Genomic DNA, 27,917 nt, shown 5'->3' with positions numbered 1-27,917 from the left:
CACTGGTCACAGCACGCTGAACACACAGTTTCTCGTCCGATCACCGCTACTGCGCGAAGCTGGGCGTTGTCAGTGCTTGGGGGGTGACCGCCTGCGAACACAGGGCACTGACGACAGTTTCAATTCGTATTTCTCTTTCCTCTTCGGTTTCGGAGCTGCAGCGCTATTCGGTCAAGGGCACTGGCGCCACATTTTGCCTCTCGGTATGCCAAGTCGCGCCGTGCGGCCACTGACATGAAGGAGCGTGTTGTAAAATTTTCAACAAAGAAAAAAAAAATGTACTAGTAATAAAACTGAATTTGTCTGACAGAACATGTAAAATCAGACAATACATGATAACAGGCAACAGGTATTTACTCGAGGTAAAAGTAATGTGGTGCCCGCCTCGCCATACCTCTCTCAGTCGTTTCGCGTACTTGTCCTTTTGATATAGGCCGATTGGGGAGCGTCAGTCGAGCAAAGTCGAGATTAGTCGAGATTCAAGGAGGGAAAAAACGCACACACTACAGGATTGCCTGCAGCGAGTATGACGGGGAAAGAAACATTAATTTAAGAACGCGTGGCAAAAGTACTCATACGCAAAAGTAAAAGCCGGCTGCGGTGGTCGGCTTCGAACCCGGATCAATTGCTTGGAGGGCAACTATGCCGACCATTACACCACCACCGCACGGCTTCCGTCCGCCCACGCCGCGTTGTGTCTGCTTCCCGCCTGTCGGCGGCGGCTGAAGGTGGTCGTAGCTGTAGGCGCATTACGGGGTAGGCGAGCGCATCCAGACAGCGTCTCTACGCACATTTCGCGTCCTTTGGCAAGAGTCGTCGCGTGCGTGCGCCGCAAGAGTACTTAGGCGATCGCGTTCGGGCGTCATTTTTAAGCAGTGCAGTGCAGGATTCAGCGTCTGTAGCATTCTCTCGAGAGGATGCGACGGCGCTGGACGGCAGTCCCACTTTCCCCTCAGACGTCTGCCGCGGAAAGCACCACGCAGCACGTCGCGCGGAGCACCGCTGCTGTCGTCTGTTTACATCGCCGGGACTTTGGCGCTTCGTTCTTCGTGATTTATGCTTTGAAGATTAGTAAGTAACAGTATGTCGACATTTTCGAGGGCTAACACCGCTCAGAGTGTATTTGATAGAAGTGCTGTCCACCCTACCGCATTTGAAATACACGAATGGTTATTCGAAGACAAAGATACCGGAAGAAATCGTAGACACCTTTCAATTTGGCTTTGTATAGTATTGCTTGTTCTTGAAATTTACCTCTGGGGACATGTGTGAAAAGTTTGTTGCCAAATTTGGTGGCAGTTGCCGTTTTAAACATGCAGACGCCAGTATTAGTAATGTGCAAATTGTGGCGTCAGGGTTTGGAATTCGAACTGCCGTGCTTTTCATGTACCACCGGAAAGCCCTGATCAAATTTTATCTCGTGCGTTGTCGCGATTTGGTGACGTTCTGAACATTACGATGGAGAAATGGTCTAGTGCATACCGTTACAAAGTTGCTAGTGGTGTCCGTAGTGTACGGATGGATCTGAAACAACATATTCCTTCCTACTTTGTAATCAGTGGGGTTCGTGCACAGGTCTCATATCGGGCAACCGCTGACATGTGCCGTATGTCATTCCACTGACCATTTGAGGGGTGACTGCCCTCGACGTTGGCCTGTTCAGTTACCGCGCAAAGATGTTTTGGTTGGTGGCGATAAATTTGTGCCCCTTATGAGTGAGATTGTAGCAAGAACATCCTTTACCGGTCCGACCGACCGTTCGACGGCCGTTGCTTCCGTCGAAGACACGTCCGACGCGGAACATAGTAACACGTCTGCCGGGCAGGAGGAAATGGAGGTTGTCCAGGACCCGCCTACCCCGACCGACCGGGTTGATGACGAAAGGGACGTACGCCCTGTTAATACTGATGCCGTTCAATCGGAGTCGGTGGAGGCAACAGACGCTTCTTTACCCCCGCCGCTCCTCCCGGTGCCAACTTCTGCCGATACTGTAACGCCTTCAGCGGAAAGTAAAAAGCAACGTCGCCAGCGGGGCAAGGGTAAACAGGTCAAGGATCCGAACTCGGCCGCCCTCGCGAATCCGCCAGCCACGGAGAGTGGCAGTGAAAGTGAGGCAATGTCACAGGGTTCCTCCCGTAGTAGCAGCTCCGCCAGGACAGAGAAGATTCGAGAACACACTGAACACTTGAAACAATTTCTCAATGCCGGGAAGGAACAGGACATTGCTGCTGCAAAGCGTAAATTAGAACAGGCCAGTGAGCAGTTACCACAGCGCCCGCGTAAATATTCGGTGCCGTCACAGCCGGCCGTCACATCGCGCGGCGGCCAGGCGGAAGCCACCAAGACGTCGGGCGACGCACGACCACCCCCGCCGCCTGACAGCCAAAGCCCGTGGTGGCAGCAGCAGGAGGAGGAGGACGAGGGGGGGCCAGTAGAAATGCACGCAGAGCCACATCGTTGTCATGAGTCCACCTACATTGCACTAGACCTGGAAACTACTGTATCTTGTACTGTGTCCAGTGTATTGTCGTGCCATGTTTTTGTAGACTTGCTACTAAACACCACAGTGTTTTAAGACCTATTGAAATTTCCATTTTTATGCCAGCTGTTCATTTAAGTATAAGTCCGGCGTTTTATCACTTCGTTGGTGTTTTTTTTATATTTCTCTGTATTGTCCATCTGCTTAAAATGTCAACGCACCCACTACCAACGAGTGTGTTTTCTGTTTTGACGTTAAACGTTGCCGGTATCTCAGCGGTGTACAAGGTAGCAGCTTTTAAAGACTTATTTCATGGAAATTTTAGTATTGCCCTTCTTCAAGAAGTATCTAGTGTCGTTTTTAGCAATATCCCAGGTTATGATGTTGTTTACAATCTGAATAGTGATAATAATTGTGGCACTGCGATTTTATATAAGTCGTCTTTTGAACCTACGCACATCCAACTGCTCCTCAATGGTCGTGTCTTAGCGTGTGTCATTGAGGGAGTCCAATTTGTCAATGTCTATGTGCCCTCGGGGACTGATCAAAAACGCACAAGAGCTCTTTTTTTTTACCACAAACGTATGCCTCTTTTTGGCTACGGCTCGTCCCATCATTTTCGGTGCCGATTTTAATTGCGTTGTTGCCTCTGCTGACCAATACCCCACCCCCACTAAATGTGCTGAACTGAATACCGTTTTAACTGCAGCGAACTTGCGTGATTCGTGGCGCCAGTACCACCCCATCATGACGCAGTATACGCACTTTCCTACTGGAGGGGCCAGTAGAATTGATAGGATCTACGTTTCACGGGAGCTCACAGACGTTTTATGTGCAGTCGAAGTTCTGCCTGTCGCCGTGAGTGATCACTGTGGCTACGTGTGTGTTTTGCGGTTGCAGTGCTGTCGCACGAAATCTCTTTCGGCATATTGGAAATTAAATACCGGCCATCTGGGTGCCGAAGGGCTCCGTGCGGAGATACGTGTAGCATGGCAGCAGTGTTTAGAAAAGTTCCACACTTACGGGTCCTGCATCGAGTGGTGGGTGGCGCATGCCAAGCCGATTTTGCGGATGGCGGCGCAATTATATAGTCGAGAAGCGAGTTACTGGCACAGGCGTACGTTGGCAATTTATCAGCAGTGCTTACAGGCTGCAATCCATGCACCTGTTGGCCCCGATGCAAACATTAGACTCCGCCTGAGCAAAATTAAAACCCAGATTCTGAGGCTGCACCGGGAAAGGTCGAGGGGTTTAACGGTTCGGAGCCGTCCGTTATGCCACATCGATGACGAGGAGCCGTCGCTCTATCAACTTGCCCGGGAGAATCAACAGGCTCGCAAAAAGTATATTGATGCGTTGGAAACTGATGCGGGGATTGTCTTATTGCAGCGGCGCGAAATTGTACGTCATATCTCCGACTATTATACTTCGCTCTTTCTCGATACTACCGAGGACGGAGAGGCCACGCGACTTTGATTACATGACTTAGTCGACTGCATGTCCGAACCTGACCGTGAAGAGCTGGTTGCAGAGGTGTCTAATCACGACGTGTTACAGATCTTGAAAGCCAGTACAACGGGCAAGTCGCCTGGACGCGACGGTCTTCCTACAGAATTTTATATTACTTTCTGGGATATTGTAGGGGACCAGTTTACGGTAGTGGTGAACGGAGTGCTTCGCGGCATCGTCATCCCGAGTCAGTTTCTCGAAGGGCACATTGTTCTTATCCCCAAAAAGCGGGGTCCGTGTCGTGTCACCGATCTGCGGCCAATTACGCTGCTGAATGCTGATTACAAGCTGGCGGGCAGATGTGTTGCAGCGAAGTTACAGGCAGTCATGGACAAAGTCATCTGTCCATTTCACTACGCGTGAGTTTCGCAAGCAGGCCAAACTGCGCTGGCCACAGCAAACCTGTGTTGCTAAACACGACTCGTGTTTCCGCGCCCAACCGCGGGAGTCAGCAGCTTACGCGGGCTCACAGTCCCCACCTGGTCCCGCGAACCACGTGGCCGGCTGACGTGCGGAGCTGACCGCGGCGCTCGGTGTCGATCGGACAACGCCGGCGAAGCCACCCAGCCCACATTCGGCCTCGCTCTGTGACGTATCGCTTTTGGGAGTTACGTGTCACAATGTGGTGCCGCACACGCAATACACACTAAAAAAAAGGTCACTCTTTAAGAACTATAACACAGATTCGCAATCCTGGATCGAGCACGCCTACTAAGTGGTGCTAACACCACACCCAAGTCCACGAAAGGGACGCTTAGTAGAACGCAGAGCAGCACCAGTTGCAAAGTATCGCCTATAGGCATGGCGTCTGGTGTCCACGAATATGCCGTTATGTCACCGAGCCAGAAGATCGCTGCAATTGACGAGCTATTAAATGACATTGGGGCGGAATTAAAGGCCAAACACGTATCGAGTAGCGTACTGAATACGATAAGGAATAAAATATTCCCTTTGGCTTTCCAACTCACGTCAGCAGAAGCAAAGGTCGAGCTGCTGCAAGAGCAGAACAAAGATCTACTGCGCGAACTTCAGCACTCAGCTGACCCAGTTAAGGACCTTAGAATTGAGTCTCTCACAGAACAGGTCAACAAACTCGAGGAAGTCAATACAAAACTCGCTGAAATAAACCAAGAGCTCAGGGACCAAATTAGGGATCTGACAGGAAAGGTTACTGAACAGGCAGAGCAACAGGCCAAGACACTAACATACGCTGCGGCACTCTCCACCGCACCCAAAGAACATAAACGCATTGAGGTGGCAAAAGCCAAGCAGGCAACCACTCTCTTCATAAAGTCTACCAACAACCAAGACACTAAAACAATAAAACAAACGTTGACAAAAAAACATCAACCCAAGACGAGACAACCTACACATTAAGTCTATAAGAAACACGAAGACAGCTGTGATTGTCGAAGCAGCAACACAGGAGGACTGTAGGAAAATAATAGAAAAGACGAAAGATATTGAGAATATCGCGTGTGAGGGACCCAGAAAGCGGCAACCTTTGGTGATAGTCTATCGAGTGACAGACACTATCTCGGATAGAGAATTTGAGTGTTTATACGACCAAAATCTCAGTGACGACTTCACAAAAGACGAATTCGACAAAGACGTGAAAATCAGATTCCGCACAGGGCCCAAAGGAAAGGGATACAACCACCAAGTGTTGGAAGTCACACCAAGAATTTATTGGTACCTCACCAAAAAAGGAAGGGTGTACATAGACTTCCAATCCCTATCTGTCAAAGACTATACGTCAGTGAGCCAGTGTTACAACTGTTGTGACCTTGGCCATACAACCAAAGCCTGCGCAGACACAGGTACGACCTGTTCAAGGTGTGGCAAAAAGGGCCACAAACGCGCGGACTGTCGAGCATCAGAGCCCATCGATTGCATCCCTTGCAGGAACAGAAACCGAATTTGCAATAAGAGCAGGGGTGGCGTCTGCCAGACCTACAAACAGCTGCTTGATAGACTAATTGACAGTACTGACTATGGCAGCTGAACACCCCCCTGAGTCAAACAACATGCTCCATAAATCAACCCCTGAAAAAATAAGATCATACAAGTCACCATCCACCAGGCACAGAAACCATCTACGTGCAATACTCTGGCGTAAGAGGCAAAAACTATTACCTGACGACTACCCCAACAATGGTCACATTCCAGGCTTGATACACAATACAAACCTGGAGGACAGCCATCATGCAATCGCTGAATACATAGACGACCTAACACTCACAGGACAAATGTCACCAGAAGCCGCCAAACTAATCAAAAGACAAATAATGTACTGGATGACATTCCAGACGACCCTTATGAACAGGATAGACGAACTCGAAGACGAACTACTGAGAATAGACATGATAACCCCAAATCCTGATACCGACAGACCAGAAAACCATACCACACATGACCAACCAAAGCAACTGCACAAAACAGCGTTGCTAACGACTCAAGATTACCCATCCACTCCAGCACAACGACGCACATACGACACTACAAAATGCGAAGGACGTATCAAACCAATCAAATTCATACAAGGCGAGACCTTGAACCCAACGGTGCTAAACACAACCGTAACGCAAGCAAGCACAGCTGGAGTCCAAACGGAAAGCATGAACAAATCAGACACCTCAGACTGTAATCAAATCAAACGCAAAATAACTCTCTCTGACTCACTGACAGAGGAAGAAGACGACGTCTATTAGTGCCCTTACGCCAGAGATTGTAGTGTTCATAATGATATTCGAAACAGTAATACCGACCTTGAACAGGCCACAGCGCCGGCAGACATCACGAATGCCACACAAAAAGCCGCAGCAACAACCGCAACAAAAGTCTGCGGAGGGTCTGGCATCAGAGGCGACAGTGCGCATATCATACCAAAAGCTGTTATGTCTGTCACAGGTAGCGCAGACGAGCAGTCAAGTGGGAACCAAATCACGTCAAATCAATGCAGAATGGAGGCACAAACAACCAACACATCTGATACACATCAAGACTGCACAAACGAAACACACACAAAAAACAAACGAATCATCGCAGCCTTTAGGAAACTAAAACCGCATAGGAAACCCAAACAGCCTAAGAGAGTCCCGAAAGTGAAAGCGTGTGACGACCAATCGCGGCAATCGCAGGCTGCCTCAAAACCTAGTGATACGAAAGTGCGTACCCCTGATGATACCAACACCTTCGCAGCCTCCCAACCAACAACCTCAATGCCGACGCCCAAGGAAACCCCCACAACAACCAACGAGGAAGTCAATCCAGCGCCCCCCGCAGAGGTGCACAACAACGCCACTACACCATCACGACACGTCACGGCTGCAGAGACGCCAACACACGCCATCGACACCGATAGTTTTAGTTACGACAAGCTAGATATAAATGTAAAATTAAGTAGGCTAGAAAAAAGAGACATCTTAGAGACGGCACAGCGGATGCTCATCCGCACCCTACACCCGTACGGCCAATCTGTTTGCTTCCGTACATCAGAGCAAACCGATAGACTGATTCTCAAAACGGAGAATATTCCAACAGATCCAGACAGCCTACTAGACCTGCTCATGCAGGTGTGCGCCCGCAGGGAGGAACCATTCGATATGGACAAGCTTTACAAGGATCACGTAAGGGCTCATGGGAGAACATACTTCGATTACAGTCAAACTGGCAGCAAGTGCTACGCCACAGTTAAACACCCAAACTGCTAATAGCACAGCTTAATGCTATGCGGAGTATACTTGTAAATTCGGAGCTCCCACGGGTCCTACGTGAACTAAAAAGTGACATTCTGTGCATACAGGAGCCCTACACTAGACAAGGGCATATCCCCAACTTTCCTCCAAGTGCGGTGACAGTTGCGGAGGGGACAGGCTGTATGGCATCTGTCACAATCCTAAACAAAGAAATACATCCAGTCAAAATTACAGAACTCTGTTCCGAGCACCTAGTTACAGTTGAAGTCACACACAAGGGGGATACTTGGATCATCGCGTCGCTGTACGCCCAATTCTGTCATTGCATCAAACCATACGCAGACCTCATCAGAGATGTTGCGCAATACGCTGGCAACAAAAAACTTCTCATCTGTGCAGACATAAATGCCAGATCAACCCTGTGGCCTTCAGACGGAACTGACGACAGAGGTAGAATAATAAATGACATCATCCAAGAAAACAGACTACACGTACTCAACAAGGAAGGACATCACCCGACTCACATCGGACACAACGGTCATTCATCAAACATAGACATCACCCTCGTTAATAATGCCGCCATCAACCACGTACGAGACTGGACCGTACATGACCAGATCACTGCTAGCGACCACAACATCACACTAACGTTAAGTGGCACACCAAACGTCAACACAGAAACACTACCAAAAAGACTATTATTTGACAAAACAGACTGGGACAGGGTCAGACAAAAAATACATGAGCACATACCGCAAGACATCACCGGCAGTGTTTATTACAGAGCACACATGCTGACAGATATCATTACACACACACACACACACACACACACACACACACACACACACACACACACACACACACACACACACACACACACAGAACACCTGCATACCCACACAAAGAATGACAAAACACCAAAATATTCCCTGGACTACACAATTAACACGACTCAAACAAGACTCAAAACGTAAACGTAAACTTTACCAACGAGCAATTTCAGATAGAGAAAGACAATTACGACTACACGACTACCGGCTTGCCAAGGATAAATATAAACTTGAGCTGAATAAGACCAGGAAAGACCATTGGAACAGCCATGTAGCAGCACAAACACAACTAAACATTTGGGGGGAACCATACAAAATCGTGACAGAGAAAATTAAGAGCCCACTGGTTCTGGGAACGCTGCGACAGGAGGATGGTGAGATGACTAAGGGCTGGAGACGCACAGCGGAGTTCGTGCTGAGCAAACTCCTGCCCGACGACATCGCAGACACAGACACACCACAACACGCAGCACTGAGACGCGAAGTAGACACAGTATACACCACACCTAACGTCACCTGTCCATTTGCGCAGGAAGAAGTGGCGACAGCGATCTCAGAACTCAAAAACAAAAAGGCGCCTGGACCGGATGGTATCCACTCTGAGGTACTGAAACAAATTGCACCGCAGATCACCCCGTTTCTCACAACGTTGTTAAACGATGCATTAAGTCTGGGCCGTGTGCCTGCAGTGTGGAAGACCTCGAAGGCGGTTATCATAAAAAAGGCTCCAGACAAAGACCCATCAGACCCCAAGTCATACAGACCAATTTGCCTTATCAATACACTCGGTAAAGTACAAGAAAAACTACTCTGCAAAAGACTACAAGCACACCGAACACTACGGGGACTGACACCACACCAATACGGCTTCAGGGAAGGGAAATCTATAGACGACGCAATTAACAGAGCACTCCAAATAGTACACGACACACCCTCCAAATACACACTTGCAATTATGATAGACATCTCAGGTGCCTTCGACAACCTCTGGTGGCCGGCCTTGTTCAAGAGGCTCAGACACGTGCAGGTACCGGAGTCTCTGTATAATAGTTTCATGGACTACTGCAGAGACAGAACGGTCGTTTGGCAAATGGACAACCAGAAAGTGATTAAACGAATTACAAAAGGCTGTCCACAAGGGTCGATCTGCGGCCCTATCTTCTGGGACATAGTTATAGAACCGCTCCTACAGTTACTAGAGGAGCACATCTTGACAGATGGAGCTGTCGCTTATGCTGATGATCTACTCGTCGTAGTTTCAGCAAATAACCGTGCCCAGCTGGAAGAAATAGCCAATGGAACACTTAGGACAATAACCCAATGGTGCACAGATAATAACTTAAAGATAGCAGGAAACAAAACAACTTATACATTGCTAAAGGGTACCCTGCGCAGGAACCCAATAGTCAAAATTGGGGACACAAACATAAAAAGACTAGCAGTCACACGCTATCTAGGAGTCTACATTGATGAACGATTGAACTTCCACGAACACATGCGAATATGCACAAACAAAGCAGAAAAGATACTACACAAACTGGCTAGGCTAAATTCGGAACAATTCAGACTACCCCTGTCAGTGACACGAACATACCATTGCGCTCTCTTCGAGTCAGTACTATGCTTTGCTGCCAGTACGTGGGCCCACAGGTTAAATCTCTCAACCAACAGAACCATTGTACGTCGAGGCCAAAGAAGTGTTCTACTTCGACTATCAGGGGCATTCAACACAACATCAAATGACGCACTATGTGTCGTCATGGGAATTTTCCCCATAGATATCACCATCAGGTACCGCGCAGCAATGTACTGGCTTAGGATGGGGAGAATAGACCAGGTTCGGCAGATCACTGGTGTACCGATTGAGACAACACGCCAACTCAGAGCATGGCGAGTGGATACCTGGCAGAGCGAGTGGGCCAACAGCGATAAGGGCCGCCGTGTCTACAACTTCTTCCCTGACATCCGGGAAAGACTAAAACTAAAACACATTGATCCCAGCCGCGGTATGGTACATTTCATCACAGGACATGGCCCTTATCCCACGCACCTGTACCGCGTGAGTCTGCAGCAGACTAATAGATGCACATGCGGGGAAGAAGGTTCCCCTGAACATACTGTCTTCTTCTGCGGACAACGCACGAACATAAGACACAGTACACATAAATCGCCTGAACACACAGAACGAACTACATGCCATAATACGCGACCCGGAAAGGTGGACTGAACTCAACAAACTAACGGACGAAATCTCGAAGATCCAACAAATAGAATACTTGCGCAACAGACCCTACCGAGGGCAAGTCGGTCCAAACAGACGTCACGATGCCCAGGGGGATACAGATATGATTAGCACCACGAGTGATGAAGAAGAAACAGATACAGACCAGGGCACCAACACAGATATTTAAGCGTCCAGCGCGGATGATCCATAGTGTCAACCAAGTCAAATTCAAAGGACAGAGTGGAACAACCGACAAGAGGTGCAGAAGTCACACACAATCCTAAAAACAGATTGCACCGTATATATAAATAGTTTACAGCATCTCCATGTCCAATAAGAGCTTTAGCTTTAAGCTAGGTACCTCTTCAAGGGACCTACACCTTCCGTTAAGAGGCAGCGCACAGTCTGTATGGAAGGATCTTAATTGTGGTCCCTCTCTTTTGAGCCCAACCCGACGGATACCTATGGTAGATCGGGGAAAACCACCGCTCAGGCTGTGTTGCTGGCGGGGCCGGAAGGTGCTAACTGCCACACCACGTATCATTGTAAGTCTCATTGGCTCAGTGTGAACTGTTTGTACAACCAACCTACACAGCCTATACTTCAACCTCCACTATACTAAGAACCTCTCATCTGAAGCTTAAAGTTGGGCACCTCTTCAAGGGACCTACGCCCCCCTGGTAAGAGGCGGCGCACGTCCTGGATGGAAGGATCTTAATTGTGGTTCCTCTCTTTTGAGCCCAACCCGACGGATACCTATGGTAGATCGGGAAAAACCACCGTTCAGGTCGTGTTGTCAGCGGGGCCGGGAGGTGCTTGCGCCTGATGTACTCTACTAGGAGCCTTGCAGGCTCAACACAAACCGTTAGCGTCATTACCTTATTACTTTTACCACGAGTACCCTTTCATTAGCAACTTTGAGCCAAGCACAAAATCAGTTACCTCTCTATTGTATATCGTAAATAGTTTAGCAGGCTGGACATGGAGGTCTTAGTCTTAGTTTCTAGCTTTAACGTACCCTAATCTCTTCTAGTTAAGGTAGTTTTTAGGATGGTAGATGTTAAAGGCATGGTGAGCAACGGCCAGCGTCTTGAGAATCATTCCAAGACCCGGGCCGCCGCCCACAACCAGGTGACGGGCCATATTATACCTATAACTTCTCTATTCAGTTCTCTTCCTTCCTTCTTTCTAAATATTTAATTTCGTTTTGTTTATTAATATCTTACTTGATTTTGTATTAGTTATAAGTTTTTCTAATGCTGCACAAAAAAAAAAGATAACAAATGGATCTAAACAGAGCCCGCCTCCACGTGGCGGGACACGGGCAACGGTGTGAGTGGGGACGGGAGCCGGTGTGGTGTTACCTTAAGTCACTGCGGACCCCGGACCCAGTCACAGCGGCTAAGTGGGAATATACGACCCACCATAAGAAATTAGACGGTGGGTCATAAAATATAAGCAGCTAGTGAAAAAAAAAGTGTCCATTTCAATCCTGCGGCGTTAAGAGGCGGACCATTTTCAATGCAGCGTCTACCTATCGTGACATCATCGCTTACTCTGCCGTCCATCGGCTTTCAGCCGGTGTTCTTTCTCTGGACTTTGCCAACGCGTTTGACAGGATGAGCCACGATTATTTGATCCATGTTATGGGCAGGATGGGCTTTGGCCTCCGCTTCATTTGCGTGATTCGCCATTTCCTGACAGGAGCCAGTTCGATGGTGACAATTAATGGATGGAGAACACCACCTATAGTTCTTCGTAGATCGGTGCGACAGGGCTGTCCCTTATCTATGTACCTTTTTGTCATTGCTTTGGACCCACTGCTGCGTGCGCTAGACCGCACGATGGGCGGCGTGGATATTCATCTTGCCACTGTGAAATGTCTCGCTTACGCTGATGACGTAGGTGTTTTTCTCGGCAGCGACAACGATTTTATCACATCCGGCCCTTACTGAGGAGGTATGAACGTGCGTCGGGTGCCCCGATAAATCCAAGGAAGACCGTAATGATTCCTTTAGGAAATTGTGAAGTGGATCACGATCAGACTTGGTTTCGCGTAGCCCGTCATCACATTATCTTGGGCCTTTATGTTACTGCTAATCCACAACAGATGCGGGCACGCACCTGGCGCCGGTTGCTAAATCATGTCAAAGGCCTTTGTAAGACTTACGCCAGCCGACGCCTCACCCTCCTCCAGAAGGTCGACCTAATTAACAGCGCCGTGTATTCCAAGGCGTGGTACGTGGCACAACTCCTGGACGTTCCACGACCCCTCGCCCGATCATTTTCGCAGGCCGCTTACTGGCTCCTGTGGCGCCATGAAATCTTCAAGGTTCGGGCGGCAACGTGCGTCCTCGACACCACCTTCGGAGGACTCGGCCTCGTCGATTTTCCCAGGAAGTGTTCGGCGCTGCTGGTGCACCGCATGGCCACCTTGCAAGCTCACAGCCCGGATGGAACGGCGGCGGCCATGCTCGTCGCTTACCGGCCGCCCTCCGAGAGCGCACCGGTGTCCGTGGTGGGCATCCCGTATCAACTCGGCTACGTCAGAGCTTACTACCTGCAGCGGAGCTACGTACTGGAAACGGCGCTGGACAGAAACAGGAATGTTCGCCGACTGTATGCGGCAATGGTGGGGAGGACACCCCCTCACAAGCTCGCTCTTCGTTTCCCCGCGACCGACTGGCGGCAAGTGTGGTTTAATATTCATCACTCCGTGTTGCCCTCCGGCGTTCGGTCCCAGTGGTATAAACTGGTCAACAATACGGTGGCCACAAACCAACGTCTCTCGCACATCCGCCTGCTGCCGTCTGCCAACTGCGGTGCTTGCGGCGTTCCAGACACACGGGAGCATCGCTTTCAATGTGGCCTTGCGTCGGCCATTTGGGAACTGTGTAGGGTCATGGTGGCTCTGATCAACAGGACGACACCCTCGCACGTGACTCTCAATGATGTTCTTGCGCCAGGGTTTAAGCCTTTCCCTCGCGCGAAGCACAATACCATGGTGTGGCTCTTAGGTCACACAGTCTTCGCCATTCTGGATTGTTAAGTCCAGGACGTATATACATATTTAGCCTACTTGTGGGATGCACATTCCCATGTACAGCGGCTGAAACATTATAACGAACTTTTTGCCAATTTTCTGTGTGCGGGCCGGCCGCGGTGGTCTCGCGGTTCTAGGCGCGCAGTCCGGAACCGCGCGACTGCTACGGTCGCAGGTTCGAATCCTGCCTCGGGCATGGATGTGTGTGATGTCCTTAGGTTAGTTAGGTTTAAGTAGTTCTAAGTTCTGTGGGACTGATGACCTCAGTTGTTAAGTCCCATAGTGCTCAGAGCCATTTGAACCATTTTTTTTCTGTGTGCGGCGTTAAAACATGGTTACGCCAAGACGTTCAATTATTGATACATGGAAAAATCCATTTAAGACTGAAGAGGCTATCTGTTATTTTTCGATTTTTCAATCATTTTTGTTTGAATTTGACCCGATGGTTTTGATGGATCTGTGAGATGATTATGCGCTACAGAAGAAGATTATCTTTTATTTCTTTAATTTGACTTATAGCAGTGGAGCGTTTCGTTTTTCACATGGAAGTGACAATATTATTTTCATTGCCTTTCACTATCTTCTTCTTATGATCTTCGGAGTGAGTTTTTAGTTTGTCTTCTACACGCGCATCCTTTTCCCCAAGAATGGACATGGAATTTATTGTGTTTATTTAAAGAACTCTCCTACGACTTTTCGTTACTCGTCGCCTGTGGCTTCTCTTAGGGTGGATATTTTAATTTTGAAATTTCATCGTTTGAAGAGGTACAGTGTCTTTTATTGTGCATTCCATGGATGGACGGAAGATTTGATTTTGGGGAAGAATTTTCATTTATTTCTCGATTTTCACACCGTGATCCACTCGAGCAAACGTCGGCGACGAGCGTATACCACAACAGATATGATAGCGCTGAAGCTCGCCGAAGAAGGCATATTTTGGTGAGAGCAAGGAGGGCTATAAGGGGAGTTGGGAGGCCCTCAAAAGAAAAGGGAAAAAAGAAGAAAAAGGGAAAAAAGAAGAAGAAGGGGGGGAAAAAAAAAAGAAGGGGGGGAAAAAAAAAAGAAGGGGGGAAAAAAAAAAGAAGGGGGGGGAAAAAAAAAGAAGGGGGGGGAAAAAAAAAAAGAAGGGGGGAAAAAAAAAAGAAGGGGGGGAAAAAAAAAGAAGGGGGGGAAAAAAAAAAGAAGGGGGGGAAAAAAAAAAAGAAGGGGGGGAAAAAAAAAAGAAGGGGGGGAAAAAAAAAAGAAGGGGGGGGGAAAAAAAAAGAAGGGGGGGAAAAAAAAAGAAGGGGGGGAAAAAAAAAAGAAGGGGGGGAAAAAAAAAAGAAGGGGGGGAAAAAAAAAGAAGGGGGGGGAAAAAAAAAGAAGGGGGGGAAAAAAAAAAGAAGAAGGGGGGAAAAAAAAAAAGAAGAAGGGGGGAAAAAAAAAAGAAGGGGGGAAAAAAAAAAGAAGGGGGGAAAAAAAAAGAAGAAGGGGGGAAAAAAAAAGAAGAAGGGGGGGGGAAAAAAAAGAAGGGGGGGGAAAAAAAAGAAGGGGGGGGAAAAAAAAGAAGGGGGGGGAAAAAAAAGAAGGGGGGGGAAAAAAAAAGAAGGGGGGGAAAAAAAAAGAAGGGGGGGAAAAAAAAAGAAGGGGGGGAAAAAAAAAAGAAGGGGGGGAAAAAAAAAAGAAGGGGGGGAAAAAAAAAAGAAGGGGGGAAAAAAAAAAGAAGGGGGGGAAAAAAAAAAGAAGGGGGGGAAAAAAAAAAGAAGGGGGGGAAAAAAAAAAGAAGGGGGGGAAAAAAAAAAGAAGGGGGGGAAAAAAAAAAGAAGGGGGGGAAAAAAAAAGAAAAAGGGGAAAAAAAAAAAGAAAAAGGGGAAAAAAAAAAAGAAAAAGGGGAAAAAAAAAAAGAAAAAGGGGAAAAAAAAAAAAGAAAAAGGGGAAAAAAAAAAAAGAAAAAGGGGAAAAAAAAAAAAGAAAAAGGGGAAAAAAAAAAGAAAAAGGGGAAAAAAAAAAGAAAAAGGGGAAAAAAAAAAAGAAAAAGGGGAAAAAAAAAAGAAAAAGGGGAAAAAAAAAAGAAAAAGGGGAAAAAAAAAAGAAAAAGGGGAAAAAAAAAGAAAAAGGGGGAAAAAAAAAGAAAAAGGGGAAAAAAAAAGAAAAAGGGGAAAAAAAAAGAAAAAGGGGAAAAAAAAAGAAAAAGGGGAAAAAAAAAAGAAAAAGGGGAAAAAAAAAGAAAAAGGGGAAAAAAAAAGAAAAAGGGGAAAAAAAAAAGAAAAAGGGGAAAAAAAAAAGAAAAAGGGGAAAAAAAAAAGAAAAAGGGGAAAAAAAAAAGAAAAAGGGGAAAAAAAAAGAAAAAGGGGAAAAAAAAAGAAAAAGGGGAAAAAAAAAGAAAAAGGGGAAAAAAAAAAAGAAAAAGGGGAAAAAAAAAAAGAAAAAGGGGAAAAAAAAAAGAAAAAGGGGAAAAAAAAAAAGAAAAAGGGGAAAAAAAAAAAGAAAAAGGGGAAAAAAAAAAGAAAAAGGGGAAAAAAAAAAGAAAAAGGGGAAAAAAAAAAGAAAAAGGGGAAAAAAAAAAGAAAAAGGGGAAAAAAAAAAGAAAAAGGGGAAAAAAAAAAGAAAAAGGGGAAAAAAAAAAGAAAAAGGGGAAAAAAAAAAGAAAAAGGGGAAAAAAAAAAGAAAAAGGGGAAAAAAAAAAGAAAAAGGGGAAAAAAAAAGAAAAAGGGGAAAAAAAAAGAAAAAGGGGAAAAAAAAGAAAAAGGGGAAAAAAAAGAAAAAGGGAAAAAAAAGAAAAAGGGAAAAAAAAGAAAAAGGGAAAAAAAAGAAAAAGGGAAAAAAAAGAAAAAGGGAAAAAAAAGAAAAAGGGAAAAAAAAGAAAAAGGGAAAAAAAAGAAAAAGGGGAAAAAAAAGAAAAAGAAGAAAAAAGAAAAAGAAGAAAAAAGAAAAAGAAGAAAAAAGAAAAAGAAGAAAAAAGAAAAAGAAGAAAAAAGAAAAAGAAGAAAAAAGAAAAAGAAAAAAGAAAAAGTGGTAGAATGCTCGCCTGCCACGCGGGCGGCCCGGGTTCGATTCCCGGCCGATGCATCATTTTGCTTTTTCCGCGATAATGCTGCCGCGTGGCTTGCGCGCTTGATATGCACTATCCACAAGAATGTATAGCTCGATTCCCTTGAGAAGAACCGAGAACGCAGCACTCGCGGGTCCCCACTAGGACGCTCGCATCATGTTCTACAGACTAGCGTCGGCCCGGCCTCATAAGTTGCTGTGTCCAGGTGCCTCCGAGGCACTGAACTTTAACGACAAGGAGTGCTGCCTATCGTTGCAACAGCTGCAGCAACACCGCAATCAACTGGGCCGGCAATGCACGTGTAGCAACAGAACACGTTATCCAGGAAGTATAGTGTCTACGTCTAACATTGGGTACGGTACTTACTCAGTTTCCAGGACAAGCGGTTCACCCGTGCCTCGGTAACGCAGTAGGCAGCGCGTAAGTCTCATAATCTTAAGGTCGTGAGTTCGATCCTCACCCGGGGGCATGTAATTTTCTGTCACCGATGGTGGTGGTGGTGCTGCTGTTGCTAGGGCACCAACGTATTTCTTGTTTGGTATCCACAATGTTTCAACGCTTCAGCTCGAAAATGTTTACTTCCTGTTATTGCTACTTACAGCTTCCCGTTTCCTCTTCTCCCAGCAGAGCATGGAGCCAAAAGCCTTGCTCTGTGACGTTTGAGGTGCGCGCCTTGCCATTCAGTATGTGCAAAGATGCTCGCAAAGAGAGAGGGGCGCCGACGCGGGACTCTACACGAAATGCGACAAGCGACCGTCCGAACCGTCGAAGAAACGCCCACGTCCGGTGTGGTCTAGTGGCTAGGATACCGGGCTTTCACCCAGGAGGCTCGGGCTCTATTCCCGGTACCGGAACGGAATTTTTTCCTCACGAATCGTGACAAGTTTGAGCTGTCCGAGCTGCCGTTTCCCGTCCTGCTCGCAATATAGCTACTGTTTCGTGACCGTCAGCAGAATATAGGCTAGGGAAGCAGACACACGACGACCACAGAAATGGTGTATGGCTTCATGCCACAAGTTTCCAGCGTAGGGCTGAGCAACTGCATCTTCCGAGGCCCAGTTAGCTCAGTTGGCAGTAAAGGTTACTGCTATGATGGTATAGGAATGTGCATTGGAGATGCAATATTGCGCCATGTTTTGTTTTGAATTTGGGTTTGTGTGGGGAAAAAATGCGTGTCAAGGAATCATTTTTACTTGTTCCTCCGCATTGTTTACTGAAGGTCTGCGATTTTGTGCAATAGCAGTCATGTTTAACTTCACGAAAGAGAAATCTTCAGCTGATGAAACACTTCAGAACGTAGCAGATGCATATGGCATCAAAGAGGAGTTTGGTTGTTTGTCAACTAGCGGCCTTACGAGGCTTCAGTCCACTGATGCTCCAAAGAAAGAAAAGGAAGCAGTACAACCGCAGCAGCAGGATAAGTTGCAGCCATTATGCCATAAGCAAAACCAAACTGATAATGAGCAGAAGGAAAGCAGCTTTGCTCATTCTAGAGAAAGGTCAGTGTCTAACTCAGGAAGAGAAAGTAGCAGTGACCGAACACAGAAGTTTCCATACAATGCTCAAGACATGAGAAGTATAATGGGTGAACCATATACATATTTCTACTCTGGAACACCAACTATGGTTCCGCCATACATGCAGTATAAGGAGGAATATGATAGGATAATAGAGAGGACGTTATCTAGTGGAATTTCTCAGTCTCACGGTGCAGTGAGTAAGGAACGTTCCAATAATCCAAGTGTAGTGAATAAAGTGACACCTGCAAAACTGAGTTCAGATACTCGTGCATTGGCAGCCAAAAGAATTCACCCTTGCAATATGTGTGGGAAGTCCTTCACAAAAGTGTACAGCTTGACTACCCTCAGGGAATCCACACTGGTGAGAGGCCATACTCTTGTTCAGAGTGTGGCAAGGCCTTCACAGAAGGGAACAAACTGACTAAACACAGGCGCATCCATTCTGGAGACTGGCCTTATACTTGCCCACAGTGTGGCAAAGGATTCTCAGATTCCTACAACCTCGCTCGTCACCATCGCAGTCACACAGGAGAGCGGCCTTACAGGTGTGAAGAGTGTGGTAAGGCTTTCTCCCGAACTTCGCAGTTGACAGAGCACCGCCGCATCCATACCGGTGAGAGGCCCTACCAGTGTCAGCAATGTGGAAAGTGCTTCTCACAGTCAGGAAAACTTACTAAGCATAAGCGGGCTCACAGCAGTGGGGTAGGAAGTGGAGGCAGTGGTGACAGACCTTCAAGCGCTATCAGTTGTGAGCCTGTGAATGCACCAAGCAAGCCAAAACTGAGCACTTCACAACACCCAGTCCCACCCATCACTGGCGAGAGGCCTTTTCCTTGTCACCAATGTGGGCTGACATTTGCGCGTCCGGACTTTCTAAGGCATGTTCCGTCCTATCATTTGGGTCTTCAGCAGACATAACACAAATGACATGTAATAACAGAGGATTATGCTAACAAGAATTTTAAGTATGAACCAAAGAACTTTGTGCAGTAACAACCTTTATGAATGCAAATGGATGACACTCAAAACAACATAGTGAACCAATTCACAAAGATTCAAGTGCACTTTAAGTCCTTGTCATTGTCTCATTGTATAACCGTTATCATAACAGTTTGCATAATTTAGCCTTTAGCAAATAATTATGTGTGTAATTACTAAAGAAGAAATGTTTATTGTCTGTGTGTACCATTGTGCAGCGACTCCACTGCATAACAAGTAATTATCTTTACTCAAGATTTCTGAGGTTTCATATGTAAATAACCCCCTTTTACTCCAGTACACTTTGAATTGTTGTGCTCTTTACGTTTGCAGTATTAGGTGTTGAAACTTTGTGAAATATTTAAGAAATGTGATGTTAGAGGAGTAATGTGATTTGATTCATAATGGATTAGAAAAAAAAAGATCTTAGTTGAAGATATTATGTCTAAGAATTCATAGACTTTTCCCCATCATTTTACAATATATATTGACACAGGATTAGCAGAGTGCCTTCACTTTTGGAATCTCTGCAGTTGTTACCATGTTGCTTGGTAGATAATTATTTATAACAACTTGTTATTATGGAATGGACATTTTTTGTGTGTTCCGTCTTTGCAGGCACCCTTTGTTTAATTTTGTGTTACCGCCATTTGTAGTGTAAGTCTACATTATACCATTTTAAACTTGCTATTTATTTGTTTATAATTTAACACAAAAAGTAGAGACCTATCTACAGCCAAACTGTAAACCAAATAATATGTAGAGCTGCGTTTGTGTCAGTTACTTCACTCCATACTTCAAAACAGGATAGTTACAGCCATAATGACTTATTACACCTGAATCTTGTGAAATTGGTCATGTCATGGATTTGCCTACAGTGTTTGGAGTGTAAGTTTGTATGGAGTTGTGTGAAATTTGTAATTTTTATAAGCCTCACATTAAAATAATACTGTTGCATGTGTAATGCAGTTTTGTTACTTTTGTATTTTATATCAAATGGTGGGAAAAATGGACAAATCCACCACAACTCTTGTGTTATTGTTTTTTATTACTGTTTTCTCATTACTTACATGAAGTGTGGTCATTCAGGAATTAATTGAATGATTTGTTCCTTTAGGTGTTAAATGTTGTGAAATTTGTAATTTTTTATGTATGTAGTTCAGTTTGTAAGTAAAATTGGTTTAAATAACAAAAAAAAGCTGGTTAGAGCGTCGTGCTAATAACGCGAAGGTCGTGGGTTCGATCCCCCCCACGGGCCACTACTCTTTTACTACTACGGAAAAGGCAGCGTCGATTTCAGATGGCGAGTGTGATGACCAAAAGATCATCACTCTGCGTGGAAGTTGACAGAGGATCCGAACCCGACTTGTCGGGAAGCGCTACAGCATTCACTCGGCAATGGCCATAATATCTTGAATACACTGGTTCTCAACCGTAAAAGAGAAAATGAAAGAAAATGTCTGATTGCCGATGCGTAACAACTTTGGCCCCTGTCAGTCCTTGGGCGGGTGAGCGCATGGGAACACACGGCGCTATTGGCAGTTTTACTTCCTATTTTTGGTTCTCCTTTGTTTCCGGAGCTACAGCCCGATTCGGTTAGGGAGACGCCACCATGAAATGTAGGGGCGTGCTGTGTGTCCATCGCCTCGCCTCTCCTTACCTCTATGTCGTTTCTCGTGCTTGTTTTGATATAGGCCGATTTGAGAGCGTCAGCTGAGCAAAGTCGAGACGACTCGTGACGAGTAGGCTGGTCTGCAGCGAGTAAGAGGGAGAAAAATTAAAAAAAAACATTAATTTAAGGGCGCGTGGCAAAAGTACTCATACGCAAAATTTAACGCCGGATGCGGTGGCCGGGAATCGAACCCGGATCAACTGCTTGGAAGGCAACTATGCTGACCATTACACCACCACCGCACAAGCGAGCGCCCCGGCGCCGCGCTGTGTCGGTTTCCCGCCTGTCGGCAGCGGCCGAAGGTGATCGTACGTGGCCCGGCGCATCTCGAGGTAGGCTAGGGGAGCACATCCAGACGCATTCGCACAGCGTATCCGTGCACATTTCGCATCCTTTGGCAAGAATCGGCGCCGGCGACGCAAGAGTATGCAGAGGACCGCGTTCTAGCGGCATTTTTAAGCAGTGCAGTGCAGTGCAGTGCAGTGCAGGATTCTGCGTCTGCAGCAGCTTCTCGACAGAATGCTACGGCGCTTGACGGCAGTCCCACTTTCCCTTGAGACGTCTGCGCGGAAAGCACCAGGCAGCAAGTCGCGCGGAGCTCCGCTGCCTTCGTCGGACTGTTTACATCGTGGGGCGGCGCTCGACAATTACTAGGGCAAACACCGCACAGTTTGTGTTTGATAGAAATGCTTTGCGGCCCACCGCTTTTGAAATCCACGAGTTTATATTCGAAGATTTGAAAATCCCGGAAGATCTAGTAGACACGTTTCAATTGGATTTCGTGCAATATTCGCTATTTTTGAAGTTCTTTTCAGGCGACATCTGTGAAAAATTTATTGAGAAATTTGGCGGAGTGCGTAAATTTAGGCACGTCAATGGAACAGTCATTGATGTGCAAATTGTGCCCTCAGGTTGTGGTGTTAGAACGGTTTGAGTATTTAATGTGCCTCCTGAATGTGGCAATGATTTAATTGCACGTGCTCCAACTCAGTACGGCGTGGTCTTGTCGGTAGTTAACGAGAAGTGGTCTAGTGGGTACCGATATCAGGTTAATAGCGGCGTACGAAGTGTACGCATTGACTTAAAGAGACATATTCCATCTTACGTTATGATTGCGGGCTGTAGGGCTCGAGTGACATATCTGCCAGCCAGCCACCCACGTGCTCAATTTGTCATTCAACTGAGCATTTACGTGTTGACTGCACCCATAGACAACCCGTGCAGCTCCCACGTAGTGATGCTGCGGCTACTGGCGGCCACTTCGTGCCACTAATGAGTAAAGTGGTAGCGGGCACTGTACCACAAGCCCGACCCGCCGACCCTATTCGTGCTGAGGACGTACCAAGCGAGGGGAATGTTACTCTCGACGCACAACGGGATCGAATGGAGGACGCTCCCATTTTGTCCTCGGCTGTGGTAGAGTGTTTCAGTTAATAAAGAGATCCCCAGTGTTTCAGTTACTACACCAGTTGCTATTTCGGAAGAGATGGACACCTCCTTACCACTGCCTTCTCCACCTGAAGAGGTTCCCCTCGCACCGTGGAAAGGGCGTACAAAGGAAAGTAAAAAAAAAAGGTACTAGGCGCCAGCAGTCTGATGATTTACCGAGCACCCCTGTATCAGAGAGTGGCAGTGAGACTGAAGTTCAGACATCGTGCCCCCCTCCCTCTGAAAGTTCCGAGCGCCAGGAGCGTATAAGGGAACAAACAGCACATCTCAAGGTTTTCTTAAATACGGCACGCCAACAGGGTGCGCATGCTGCGAAGCGCAAAAGCGAGCGAAGTAGCGAGCAGCTGCCGCAGCGCACGCGCAGGCATTCGGCGACGTCGGCCGCCGGTGCAGCCACAACACAGCGGACGAGGCCACGTACACAGACACCCTGGTGGCAGCAGGAGGAGGACGACCCTGGATCCAACTACCGGCTCTTTAGGCAGAACAGCTGCAATTTGTGCCCCGTCTATAATAGTGTCAACTTCTGATGTCCTTGCACAATAAGGTTGTCTCTAGCACACTATTGTGCACGACTTATTTTATGTATTTCATTGCCGTGTGATAGTTTTTCATCGGTGTGACCACGATGCAGCATCTGCAGCTTACACTTACATTTTTCTTGCTACTACTTGAGTGTATGTTTTTAAATGGTCGCCGCTCGCCAAGAACTATCAGTTTTTTCAGTTTTATCGCTTAGTGTTAATCGCGTGATAACAGAGCATAAAATAGCATGCTTTATTGACCTTTTAACTATGGGCGGGAATGATATAGCACTGATCCAAGAAGTCACTGCTAAGCGCTTTGATTAAATTCGTGGCTACGATGTCATTTATAATATCAATGTTGAAGGTAAATATGGCACCGCTGTCGTTTATAAAACTGTACTCCAACCAACTGACATTCAACTTCATTTTCATCCTGCCACGACGATGTACCATTTTAATCAGAACGGTGCCAGCCGGATCGATCGCATTTATGTGTCGCGGCCACTTCAAACCTATCTTCAGAGAGTAGCGGTACATCCCGTCGCTTTTAGCGATCACTGCGGGGTTGTGTGTGACGTGCAATTACTGGCGAATAGGCAGGAGCCACCTTCCCGTGTTTGGAAACTCAATACCCGTCATCTCTCTGACGCCGGTTTACGTTGCGAGATTCAGAACGTGTGGCAGCTTTGTTCTGAAAAACGGGGAAGTTATGCCACGGTCTTACAATGGTCGGTCGACTTAGCCAAACCGCAGTTGCACAGTGTTGCGATGCGGTATGCAAGGGAGGCGTCGTTTTGGGAGAGGCGCACCATTGCCTTTTATCAGCAGTGCCTCCAAGATGCGCTTGATGCGCCCGTCGGCACAGCTCAGAACCTTCGTGCACGCTTAAATAGAATAAAAAGAAAGATTCTATGTCTTCAACTCCAAAATGCAAAAGGTATTCTGATACGGAAGCGACCCACTTGTGAGATCACTGACGAGGTCCCATCACTTTATCACTTGGCACGCGAAAAAGGGCTGGTGCGGAGGAAAGTGATTACCAACTTCGTAACGGACACTGATGCTCGTCTCGCTGAGAAGCATGAGCTCGTTGCTCACGTCTCCGACTCTTTTCGACAGTTATTCCGACGGACTGACGCCGACGACGTGGCGCTTACTTTTCTGTTAGACGAGCTGGATTGTGTCCTATCCGACTCCGACCGTCAGGCGTTGGGTGAGAGGATGACGTGCAAGCAGTTTTACACACTCTTCGCAAAGGGAAGTCTCCGGGACGTGATGGTGTTCCAGTTGAGTTTTATCTGAGTTACTGGGATGTCTTCTGTGAAATGCTGACGACCATGGTCAATGATATTGTTAGTGGTACTCCGGTTCCTTCGATGTTTCTTGAAGGGCGCATTGTTGTACTACCGAAGTCACCGACCACTTGCCTTGTTGAAGCGTTACGCCCTATCACACTTAAATGTCGATTACAAACTTGCGGCACTGTGCCTTGAGACGAAACTCAGAATGGTAATGGACAAGATCATCTGTCCCATCCAGTCATGTGGTGTGCAACATCGTAGCATTTTTCACGCTGCAGCTTCATATCGAGACGTAGTCGCCTTCACGGCCGTCAGTTGACTGTCAGCTGGCATTCTCTCGATTGACTTTGCAAATCCTTTCGACCGTATCGGGCATGACTATCTTCTGTCCGTCATGACTAAACTGGGTTTCGATGGCATCTTTCTTCAGGCTCTCCGGAATCCTTTAACGGCGGCAAGATCAGTAATTGTCATCAGCGGTTGGCAGTCGACGCCAATTCCTATTGAAATATCCGTCAGGCAGGGCTGCCCTTTATCAGTGACCTTATTTGTCATTGCGCTCGACCCGTTCTTGAGAGCAGTTGGTCGCGTCATTAAAGATATTCTTGTCTGTCGCGTCTCCCTTAAGTGTGCTGCCTACGCTGACGACGTGGGAATCTTCATGGAATGGGCCCACCATTTGGATAGGGTCCACCCAATACGACCGTGCCTCCGGTGCAGTTCTGAACACACGGAAAACTGTGCTGGTCCCACTAGGACGGCGAGCAATGGACAATGAGCAGGACTGGTTCCGTATTGGGCGCATCCATAGAATTTTAGGACTCTACGTTGCCGCGTGCCCACAAAAAATGCAAGTTCTAAACTGGAGGCGAATTCTTGTAACCGTGAAGATCCTATGTCGCAGCCACTCGGTTCGCCTACTCAACTTTCATCACCGCGTCGCTGCCACCTACACGTTCATTTTATATAATGCATGACATCGCCCAACTGCTCAGCGTTCCGAAGCCAATCGGTAGGCAGTTTCGCAAGAGGTCTACTGGCTCCTGTGGAGGCACGAAATTTTTAAAGTCAAGGCTTCGACTTGTGTCATCGACAGGCAGCTGGGCGGCCTCGGTTTCACCGACGTTCCACGCAAGTGCGGCGCGCTGCTCGTCCACCGGACAGCCACCCTGCAGGCCGACAACCCGGCAGGAAGCACTGCGGCACTCCTGGAGCTCTACCGCCCACACTCTGAAGCGGCGCCCGTTTCTCTCGCGGCCATCCCGTACAAGATGTCCTACATACGGGAGTACTTTTTAACGAGGAGCTACGCTCTGTCAACGGCTACCGACAGACACAGGACCGCCCGCGGACTCTACGTTGCCCTGACTGGACAACCTCCGCATCATAAACTGGTGCTCCGGAACCCCACAGTGGAATGGGTGAACGTGTGGGCAAACATCAACAACCCAGTGTTGCCGCCGGACGTGAGTGCGCTCTGGTTTAAGATCGTCGACAATGCCCTTTGTCGTTTCTCAACTACAAGGTTGCAACGCCTCAGAGTTAAAGTGTTCACTTCCAGTTATTACTAGGTACTGTATTGCTTTTCCTGCTGCCCCAGTGAAACATGACGCCAAACTTCGTGGTGCGCAACTTGCCAGTCAGGACGCAAAAATAGGCACGCAAACAGAAGAGTGGTGACACCAGATTCGACACGAAATGTGATTAGAGGCCGTATAAACAATTTTAGAAACGCACTCGTCCGGTGTGGTCTACTGGCTAAGTTCCGGCTGAGACGCGGTCGCGTGCGGACCTTGGCAATTATGTTCATATGTGTGTGAAATCTTATGGACTTATCTGCTAAGGCCGTAAGTCCATAAGCTTACACACTACTTAACCTAAATTATCCTAAGGACAAACACACACACACACACACATACACCCTTGCCCGAGGGAGGACTCGAACCTCCGCCGGGACCAGCCGCACAGTCCATGACTGCAGCGCCTTAGACCGCTTTTTTTGCCACTTTTTTCCTTTTGTTTTTACGCCTCAACACTTTTTGTGCCTGAACACTGATTTCTGTTGTTTACCAACTTTTAGTACATTTGTTTTTTTTCTTATGCAACTTTTTTCCACCGCTCTATGAATTTTTTCATTATTTTTTAATAATTGTCCTTTACTGTATCTATGTTTTATTTTTGCAATTGTGTTTAAGGCTTTTTTTATTTTTTATGTTTTCGTTTCTGAAATATTTTTAATTTTTTGTAGTTTTTTTTAAATAATCAAATACCCTCCTTTGGGGACCGCCGTGAGCATTTTTTCAAGATGAACTAAAAAACAAAGATGTGTCTCATCTCGGATCCAAGTGTATTCTGGTGATCCATGTGCACTGTTGGAGGGAGGTACCGAGGCGCAATGGCTGAAGTCAGGACACGAGGCAGAAGCAGTGGGGCCTCTTCGCGGCACTACAGGTGCTCCGCGTCCCAATCCACCGCCACACACCCGGTACACTACACTATTCCCATTTTCTTGAGTACAATTTTAAGCATATTTCCAAAGTTCTTGCCATGATTCTTGTATTTAAGAGTTTTGTGAAATTCGATTGCCATATGCATTTTGAGTGCGACAGGATCATCATCGGCAATTTTGTTAAAGATATAACTAGAACAATTACGCAGTAACCAACTCACAGCGTTATTTTTCGTCTGTGGGTAAAACTTGAAATCAGGTCGATAGATATCATCGCCTGGATATTGGCGGGAACACTGCGAGTGATAAGTGCGACTTGTTCCTGAATCCAGTTCCAGTTGTGGAGACGTTCCCCACAGGTGCATCTGTGCAGCACGGTACCTGTGAGGTTGCAGTGAAGACAGATCGGCAGCACTCAGTCCTATTCGGTTGAGTCGCTCATTGGTACTTATTAAATTATTGACTGCTTTGCACCACGAAGTACGAGCATCCGAGCTCAAAACATTGGAAGCAACATTTCGCCATACTATATCCCATTGGACTCCACTATATTTGTTAACAATCGGATTCTCTCCTTCGTGTTCCCTCCTTTCCACCAAAATTGCTTTTGCCGTTAAAGACTGAGTTTGCCGTAACATGTGACTAAGGTAGCTAAACTCGAGATAATACTCTGATATGTTTAAGCCGGCAACAAATAGGTTGTACATTCAGCGGAGGTTCAAGACTGTGTGGCCTGATAGCATGAAATAACTGTGCCGTAAGACCATGAGGTTCATTCTGTATGATTGCCGCCGTTCTTGACACGTACAGAGCCAGTGCTTTGCTTCGTATGTCAACCAATCCCATCCCTCCATGCGTAGGATGTAGCGCTGCTGTTCGTGCAGATACACGAAAGATCTCGCCTTTCCATAGAAAATTTGTAACCTTTGACATATTGTGAGCCACTCCCGCAGGAATAGAAGGAACCTGCGCCCTGTAGAAGGCCTTGGATAAAACACGTATTAATCAACGTAATTCTGTCAAATTGGTTCAGACTTCTGTGGCAGTTATCAATTAATGCACCGTTGATTTTATGAGCCACATCCTTCCAATTCGCTGCCGCCATGTTTAACGTTGACGCCGTCAACACTATCCCTAGAGCTTTAATGTCACTGACGTGTGTGGCACATGAAATTTAAAGACGATCAAGTCCTCACAGGTTTAA

The 27,917-nt window shown here is 46.8% G+C and overlaps 1 protein-coding gene and 1 non-coding gene across 2 annotated transcripts; one reads left to right on the top strand and one right to left on the bottom strand.

The window, feature by feature from the left end:
* Positions 1–1,711: 1,711 nt before the first annotated feature.
* Positions 1,712–16,459, top strand: LOC124775251 (nucleolar protein 58-like; the record flags this gene model as incomplete). Its single annotated transcript, XM_047250088.1, has 3 exons — positions 1,712–2,521; positions 7,129–7,275; positions 16,130–16,459. Coding segments are annotated over exons 1-3 (1,287 nt in total), but the record flags the coding sequence as incomplete, so codon positions are not given.
* A 4,698-nt stretch (positions 16,460–21,157) lies between these two features.
* Trnag-ucc lies at positions 21,158–21,229 on the bottom strand. The gene has a single exon. It is a non-coding gene; the product is annotated as a tRNA-Gly (tRNA).
* Positions 21,230–27,917: the final 6,688 nt, after the last annotated feature.

Source organism: Schistocerca piceifrons, chromosome 2, assembly GCF_021461385.2.
Source record: "Schistocerca piceifrons isolate TAMUIC-IGC-003096 chromosome 2, iqSchPice1.1, whole genome shotgun sequence".
Classification (NCBI taxonomy): Eukaryota; Metazoa; Arthropoda; class Insecta; order Orthoptera; family Acrididae; genus Schistocerca; species Schistocerca piceifrons.
Note: the sequence above shows the minus strand (reverse complement) of the source record. Positions and strands in the feature narration are given on the sequence as shown.